Genomic DNA, 8,107 nt, shown 5'->3' on the forward strand with positions numbered 1-8,107 from the left:
CATGTGACATGTACAATGTAATTATATTAAAGCAAAAAGAATATTAATTTTAATAATAATTGACGTAAACATATGTGTTTAAATAACATCTATAATCTAGCGAGTTACTAATACCGTTCGCGTTTGTTTGTATTCTTGATTATATATCTTTACACTAGCCTATATTATGATGGAGATATACATTATATAATTGCTCCAATATTCAACACTGCTAAACAACAAATACCTACTCGCCCATCGATGAAGCAGTCGCCAAAACAAAGCTCAAAGTTAATATATCTTCGTACATCGTTTTGGAAACTGTAGAATTCCAATAAATAATTAGTGTTTCAATCGTGTATTCGATGGGCAAGCACTCGCCACTTGAGGCCGAGACAAACGGCACCAGCTCCGCCCCGCAACCGTGAAGTAAGGCGGGGCGGTGGTGTGCGCCGTTTATACGGCCCACAGCACGAGACATTTTGAGCTCCAAGACTATAAAAGTCCCGAATTAAACGTAGCGACTTACCATCGTCAGCCGTCAAAAATTTAGAATTTGTATGTTATAAACTCTACACCTGCTATCAGTCTAACATGTAATTTAGTTTGTTATTGGCTAAATTTTCAACTCGATTAAGCGATGCAGACGGATGAACTAGGCTTCTCCTCCGTCAAAAACACAATGAGAGGGGATTGTGGAAGGACACGAACACCAATATTTGAGATGGGGAATATATTGAGTTTCTGAAGGGTTGTTTTTATATTGGGTCTTGCTACTATCATTTTGCAGTTAGCATTCAATAAAACAATAAGTTTTAAGCTCGGCCTGTAACTTCGTCATATCTTTTTGCTTAAACAGTATAACATGAGGTGCCCAGGTTATATAGAATACAATAAAATACGCCATTACGGATCGTGATTGGGAATTTGAGGGGTCATCCATAAGAGAAAATCGGCTGTGTTTTTTGTTATTATTTACAGTTAGAGGTAACTTTTGGTACCCAATTTATCAAACTCAGGCACAAAAATTCCGTGCCAACTCATGGCGTTTATTCCATAGACTAAAGAGGGTCTCTCCATTTATTACAGGCCTGAGTAAGGCTGCATACATACCAATGGCTAGAGCACCGGCCGTTTAGTATAGGGGTTGGATACCCCAGCTAGGCGTGGGTGGGACTCATATAAATACAGATTTTCCTTCTAAGCTTGAGCTCATCATTACTTACACTTCCATTACATAGTAGACTTGGATGAATTTGGATCTCTGGACCAGTTTAGGATCACAAAATGTGAATTGTCCAGCTCTTTCAGATTAAAGAACTTGTTGACAATACTAATAAGATATGAACATGGCTAAAACACGTCAACATGGCTAAAACTGGTCAGTGAATGAATTGCAGTATGTTCTTCATAACTTAACGGGTGATATTCGTAAAATATCTGTTCCATATATTGGATGAGTCCAACTCGGCGCGCGTCCTGGTAGGTTGTAAACCTACAATTCATAACCACAAGAGCATTAGGGGATGGCCATTTCATTCTGTCAAGGTAAAAAGAAATGAGTAAAGGAGATTGTTTTTGTAGAACAAGCTCATAATTGGAAATTTTTTCTGCTAACAAACTGGGGAAATGCCCAGGGAGTGGTAGACACCTTGGGAACTTGAGACCAGCCCTTCATTTGTATAGTGGCGTTACGTTGCCTGTTGGCGCCCCCGCCGAAAAAGATCTTTATTTTACTCAAACGGTCGAATGTAAGCGCATACATGATCAATCATGTTGTTGGGTGTTCAATTCTCGTTCGGACAACTCAGCCGCGCCGCGCAGTTTTAACACTCAGTTAATTGCAAACAGGTACAAAGCACATCATCGCATCAACGTACTGTTAATCTATATGATCAAGTTGTCCTAGGTTGTTCAGGACACCCTACAATTTTAACTATCGACTGCTAGTGCCATTACACTGGTACTGCGCTGCGCGGCTGAGATCGTACTCGTGTGGTGTCTCATTTCACCAATTTTATAAGTTTCCGCTTTTGTTTGCTGTCGCCTGTGGCACATTACATACATGAGGCCCTGTGTGTAACTGTAATGTCCAGACACTAATCTAATATTGTATATGACTGTTTTCCTATTATTTGAAACTATGTATATTTTAAAATATTGTGTTACAATTTGAACCATCCATACATTCTAGGGTAGACCAAAAACCAAGATGGCTGAAGTTGTTCAAAGTCACATCGAAGAGATGTTGCCTGAGGTTTACGAACTTCAGCAACTAGGTGTTTTGTCATCAGTTGAGGGAAAATCAGTTATTAAAACTAGAACAGACTTTGAGTATAAAATGCGACGGCGCATTTCAAAGAAACAGGATTTTCTTCGATTCATTGATTTTGAGCTCAAGCTTGAAAAACTTAAGCAATCAAGAATCCTCCAACTTGGTTTAAATGATGTCAGTGAGGGAGCCAGATATAGAAGCTTGCAGCGTATTCATTTCATTTTTCAGAAATGTCTGAGAAAATACAAGAGTGATGTGCCTCTTTGGATTCGATACATTCAATACTGCAAACAGGTTTCAAGTACCCGATCACTTGGCCTAGCTTTTGTTGAAGCCCTGAAACACAACCCCAATTGTGTTCAGTTATGGATTATGAGTTCCAAAAATGAGATGGAGGTGAATAAGAATATATCAGCTGCACGATCGATTTTTCTGCAAGCGTTAAAGTTTAATTCAGACTCTGCTGAATTGTGGACAGAATATTTCCGCCTTGAAGTTTTACATGTTGAAAAACTTCAAAAACGCAGACAAATCATGGATGCATGTGATAAACCTTCTGCTCTTGCAGCCACGGATGATTTTATGAACTTCAAGACTGCAAGGATTGTGTTCAAAAATGCTCTCAGTTCCATTAATCTGACTTCTCAAACTCTGTCTGGATTTACTGATGTTGTCGGAAAGTTAGAATTTAATGGAGATGAGCTCATGAAATTCTTGTTTGAAGCTGCCCTAAAACAATCTCCCGACAATTCATCTTTGTGGGTCTGCCTAGCTGAATTCGTAGTCACTAAAGATGTTGCTAAAGCCCAAAGTATCTTACAGACAGCATACAACACAATTCAAACATTTGAATGTCTAAAAGATATAGTTTTGTTTATGATCACGTTCGCCGAGAAGCTTGGAGATATACGACCAATGATGATGGAATTTATGAACAAAAGCCTTGATGAACTTTCAATTGGCAGCCCAGATACAGTAATCTTTCTTGGAGATAAGATGATTGCAAACAATTTAGCCGATTTTCTCCCCAGAATATATGACGTTGCTCTAAAGAGATACCCAAAGAATAAATCTTTATGGCTCTACAAGATTCTTAATCTCTCAGATGATCCCAGCAAAGACCTAGAAGATGCACTCTCTGCTCTACCAGACGATCCTGACATACTATCTGAATATCTCACCAATTTGTCCTTTACTGACCCAGCCAAATGCAGAACAAAATGGGACGAAGTTATGAAAGAGACCTTTGCTTCACCTCTTATTACCCACTATCTACAGTATATCTGTACATCATCTGGGTTGGAGAATGCTAGGAAAGTATTTAAAGATCTTCAAAACTTGCACACTGTACCCGAAAATGCTGTTGTTGCCATGTTGAATTACGAAATGGTGGACGGGACAAATGCGGAACAAGTATGCCGCTCATTTAATCTTCTGACCACGCATTTCAATACAACTGAGAATTGGAAAATGTATTTAGAGTTCTGTCAAAAGAATTGTCCAGAACAGATATCATCTGTGTTGTGGAAATGCAGAAACAGTTTGTCTGAAGCACAGGTTGCAACTTTATTGTAGAGTAAAATTCTGTTATCACACTTTTCATAAGGTTATCGGAAAAATGTTTTTAAACCAGGGAAACTACCTGCTGCTGAGTGTTTTAATACAGTAACTACCATATATGCAATAATAACTGGGTTATTTATTATCTTAATTTATTTTAACACAGTTTGACATACTATTTTGATCTTTTACATTTTATTATGTGCTTTTCTCGCGTTCACATTCTTCTTAGACATTCGATACAGTCTGAACCATTACAAAATATTCTTATCTTGATCGTCATTTCATTATTGAGTGTTATATGTAAATATGTCAATATTGTATTGAAACTAGGTTCCCAATAATTTGTAGTTCCTAGCAGTGGTTTATAAACATTTCATATCCCAGCAGAATGGCTCTTAGAATGACACACTCCTTATTTAGATTATCTACACAATTACATACATCAAGGTTTGTTCGTTTTTTTTCGTTCTTTGTTTCGTAAATAGCTCCCTTTTCTTTCTTAACTAAATCTGAAATCCATTTTTAGCTTTAAATACAATAATTACATTTCAGGACCTATTCGCAAGCTGCAAAGGCATTGGTTGATAATGGAATAAGAGATAACAAAGTATTTGTGATCAGTAAAGTGTACTGCCCTTTCTGTTTGAAAGCCAAAGCAATCCTCAAATTTGCAGGTTTCAACTATTTTTGATGTAATCACAATAACTTAGATTTGATATTTTTACCTTATAAAATTAGAAGAATATCATTTACATATTATTATCATAATCTTAACCTGATGTCCTGATGGATTTGATATTTTATCTCCCTAGCTTAGGTCGTAAATCATTTCGTTCATGTTTAGTATTTATTATGATGTCCTCTACGTCAAATATGTGTATTCTAGTTAATTCACAGGATCAATAACGAATAATCAACGAATATCAAACATATAAATATCCAGGTCTAGAAGCGTCAGTGGTGGAGATAGAGAGCAGGGAGGACTGTAGCGACATTCAGGACTACTGTAAGGAGCTGACTGGTGCCCGGTCTGTACCGCGAGTCTGGATTGACCAGAAATTAGTTGGAGGAGCTGATGCTGTAGAGAAAGCGTATAAAGACGGAACTTTGTGATTGTGAATGGAACATAACTTGCATTGTTTTATTTAAGTGACTTAGTGACAGTTATAATTAAATCTTGAATAAATGTTGTAATACGATGCCTCTTATAAATCTGGATTAGTTTTCTGTATCTAGCTGCTGTATGGTGGCCAGTTCTACAACTAGATTGAATTACTGAGTACTGACCCTCTTGAATCATCTCAATCTTTTAATTTATTTATCATGCTAGGTTTATTTCATTTTGTATCGTTTTTGTGTGATTTATTTTTAATTTCTAGACAGTGCTAACTGCTATATTAAATTAGTAGTAGATTTTAGTGCGCTAATGAAATGTATTATCAAATAGAATGTTTGTTTTAACCTGGAGATGAAATATTTTCAGAATAGATTATTTATAACATTTTCATAGTTTTATTTTCCTGTCGCAATGATTTCATTGAATAAGCAAACCAAGTACAAGCATCATTATTTCATCTCAAAAGGTATTACCTCCATTTCAATATATAATAAGATTTAAATCAAACCTAGCTCAAGAATCACGATAGGTGCGACCAGCAGTTCTGCAAATCACAGCACCATGGCTCAACAAATTGTAGATAGTGGTATCAAGGAGAACAAGGTGTTTGTGATCAGTAAAACTTACTGCCCTTTCTGTACCAAGGCTAAGAAATACCTCAACCAAGCTGGTGAGTGTAACCATTTGTAGATTTGTAAATCACTCGATATCCTCTGACAGTTAAAATTGTTTGTCACGAATACAACATGTTTTTACACTTTTATTATAATCAGAGTAATTTAAAAAAACACAACTCACAGGAATAAAAGATGCAAAGATATTAGAGATAGAGGACATGTCGGAGATGGACGCTATACAGGACTACTGCAAGAAGCTGACTGGTGCACGGAGTGTACCCCGTGTCTGGATTAACGGCAAGTTCATTGGAGGAGGAGATGATGTGGAGCGAGCCTTCAAGAAGGGGGACCTTCAGAAGATGGCTTAGCTTTTCTTAGTGTTCCGTTGAAAGTAGAGTCCTCGTTTTATAAATGCTCTAATAATATGATTGTTTCATGGTATGGTTCGTTATGCAGATAAAATATTTAAAAAAATTTACCTGGTTTCGTAATTCGTAATTCCTTAAATTTATACATTTTCATACTTGGTAATATATTTTACTGAAAGTTTTACCATGATATCTTCCTTCTGAAATTTATGTGTCGGTTTTTACCCTGTTGAGTCTATTTATTAGAATGTTTGTTTATCGTGACGAAACATTGTTTTATTCTTGAATAGTGTACTAAGCCTTGACTGGCTGAATCGTATTTATATAAAATTTCATCCGTGAAATCACATATATTAGAAACTTGAAATCGGCTAATTAAAAATTAATGTTATTTCAAGATTCGTATTTATTTCTTTATTTATCCACAATAAATTAATATATCCAAAGTATTATATAAGGTCTGAGGTCAGGGCATACAAATTTTAGAACGTTTACTTGCATGCTGTACAGAGTTGGCATAAAAGTGGAATGGTAACAATAGCCAGTCAGCCTCAACTAGTGCCCCTCACCAAAACATCTCTTACCGGTTTCATTAAACTTTCTGATAATTCCGAGTATTTTATATCCGTTGACTATAATTGTCAGCCTCCTGCAGTGACTTTTGACGATGACCTCAAGTTAGAATTCGACAAATATCCTTCAAAACTTGCAAAGATTGTAGAAAATTCGGCCACATTGGAATCTTTTGTTGCAAACTTGGTCACTTTTCTAGAGGATATCCTAGTTAGTCCCACGGATAGTAAACACTTGTTGATACTCATCAAACAAGTCGCAAATCTACCATCAGACTGTGTTAAATCAATAGACCAACACTTCAAGCAGGTCATCTTGAGGCACACTGACGAAAGTAACAGAGAACACCACGTTGCCATTCAGTTGGACTCAAAAACTCCCACATTAACATGCGACCTTCCACAAGAGCTCGTAATATCAGATACGTGGTCATGTCAGGAAGTTTTGAGGACTTTCAAAGAAGTTATAAGTCAGTACCAGGTACTGTGGGACATTCTGGATGACATTGATTCTAATTGCTGGGTTATTGAACCTGAGCCGTACACTCGTGGTGCTGTTCATCGTAGAATTGTCCTGAAAGGAGATGTATCCCTGATAGTTACACTTGATCCTTCTCAGCCCACTACGTTGCCGAGGTGCCGGTTTCTGGGCTCAGCTAAGTCTATACAGCCTTTTCAGAATCTCCTGGATGAAAAAGCGGATGAATGGGACCCTGCTCTGGGAATGGTGGAGAATCTAGCCACAATTTTAGATCTGGAACTTCCCAGTAAGCCAACTGAGGAGGACAGTGCTATTTCTATTGAATGTGGGGTGTGCTATTGCTATGAAATGATGGACCAGATACCGGAAGTAAGTTGTAACAATGAAACTTGTAAGCAGTTGTATCACGTGGACTGTTTGGTTGAGTGGTTTAGGGGATTACCAGATGTGAGACACAGTTTTGGGACTGTGTTCGGGGAGTGCCCGTATTGTAGTAAGCCAATGCATATTCAGGCTGTGCTATGAATTGAATTCTCTGCAGTTTTTGAAAATTACAAAATTGTTGCTATTGGAATGTTGTTTGGTGATTGCCATGGTTAAGATTTCGATATAGTTATTTCACACATGTCTTGTAATTATTTTATTGATGATATTTATAATTTTTCGCTTTATATTCTGTATCTTGATTCTTGTGTGGTTGAGAAATTGTCTAAATATTTTTAAAAAGCGAACGACTAAAATGAAAATGATAGGAAGTTCCACCCTAGTTTTTAAATGCAGCTTTAACTCACTTCAATAAATGTATATAATATTGTGAGTGCTACTAATCTTACTTGAACTAACATCCTAATTTCAGATCATGTCATGGCATCTGTATCAGTTGACGAGATTACAATAAAACTAGAACCTTCAGAGATCGAGGAAAACATCACCGTTTCCAATAACTCCGCTCACATCACTTCTGAAAATGAGAGGGGTACCAGTAAAAAGAGAGGGGTACCACTAAATGAGAGGGGTACCAGTAAAAAGAAAATGCCCAAAATCCCCCGTCCGATTAAAACTTATCATTGTAGTTTGTGCGAGTATGAAGTAGATAAAAAGAAGCACCTGAAGGTTCATAATATGACGGTTCACA

At 37.0% G+C, this 8,107-nt stretch overlaps 3 protein-coding genes across 3 annotated transcripts; all 3 read left to right on the plus strand.

Moving 5' to 3' along the window:
• Positions 1-2,172: 2,172 nt before the first annotated feature.
• On the plus strand, positions 2,173-4,012 carry LOC134825842 (U3 small nucleolar RNA-associated protein 6 homolog). The gene has a single exon (XM_063838035.1). The coding sequence runs from the start codon at positions 2,192-2,194 to the stop codon at positions 3,827-3,829; it is 1,638 nt and encodes a 545-aa protein (XP_063694105.1). The 5' UTR covers positions 2,173-2,191; the 3' UTR covers positions 3,830-4,012.
• Positions 4,013-4,205: 193 nt separating this feature from the next.
• On the plus strand, positions 4,206-6,188 carry LOC134825843 (glutaredoxin-2, mitochondrial-like). The gene is made up of 5 exons (XM_063838036.1): positions 4,206-4,264; positions 4,370-4,491; positions 4,761-4,926; positions 5,447-5,604; positions 5,735-6,188. Exons 1-5 carry the CDS (start codon positions 4,206-4,208, stop codon positions 5,917-5,919), a joined length of 690 nt encoding a protein of 229 aa, XP_063694106.1. The 3' UTR covers positions 5,920-6,188.
• A 182-nt stretch (positions 6,189-6,370) lies between these two features.
• LOC134825841 (E3 ubiquitin-protein ligase FANCL-like) lies at positions 6,371-7,638 on the plus strand. The gene has a single exon (XM_063838033.1). The coding sequence runs from the start codon at positions 6,448-6,450 to the stop codon at positions 7,495-7,497; it is 1,050 nt and encodes a 349-aa protein (XP_063694103.1). The 5' UTR covers positions 6,371-6,447; the 3' UTR covers positions 7,498-7,638.
• Positions 7,639-8,107: the final 469 nt, after the last annotated feature.

The sequence above is a fragment of the Bolinopsis microptera genome, unplaced genomic scaffold (genome assembly GCF_026151205.1).
Source record: "Bolinopsis microptera isolate Bmic1 unplaced genomic scaffold, MBARI_Bmic_1.0 sca151, whole genome shotgun sequence".
Taxonomy (NCBI): domain Eukaryota; kingdom Metazoa; phylum Ctenophora; class Tentaculata; order Lobata; family Bolinopsidae; genus Bolinopsis; species Bolinopsis microptera.

Bases quoted from the DNA above. Each gene is read 5' to 3' on its own strand.
- LOC134825843 (XM_063838036.1), top strand. From the start codon at position 4,206: ATGGCTCTTAGAATGACACACTCCTTATTTAGATTATCTACACAATTA. The intron at 4,265-4,369 runs GTTTGTTCGTTT...ATTACATTTCAG, and splicing joins ACACAATTACATACATCAAG to GACCTATTCGCAAGCTGCAA. The intron at 4,492-4,760 runs GTTTCAACTATT...ATAAATATCCAG, and splicing joins AGCAATCCTCAAATTTGCAG to GTCTAGAAGCGTCAGTGGTG.
- LOC134825841 (XM_063838033.1), top strand. From the start codon at position 6,448: ATGGTAACAATAGCCAGTCAGCCTCAACTAGTGCCCCTCACCAAAACA.
- LOC134825842 (XM_063838035.1), top strand. From the start codon at position 2,192: ATGGCTGAAGTTGTTCAAAGTCACATCGAAGAGATGTTGCCTGAGGTT.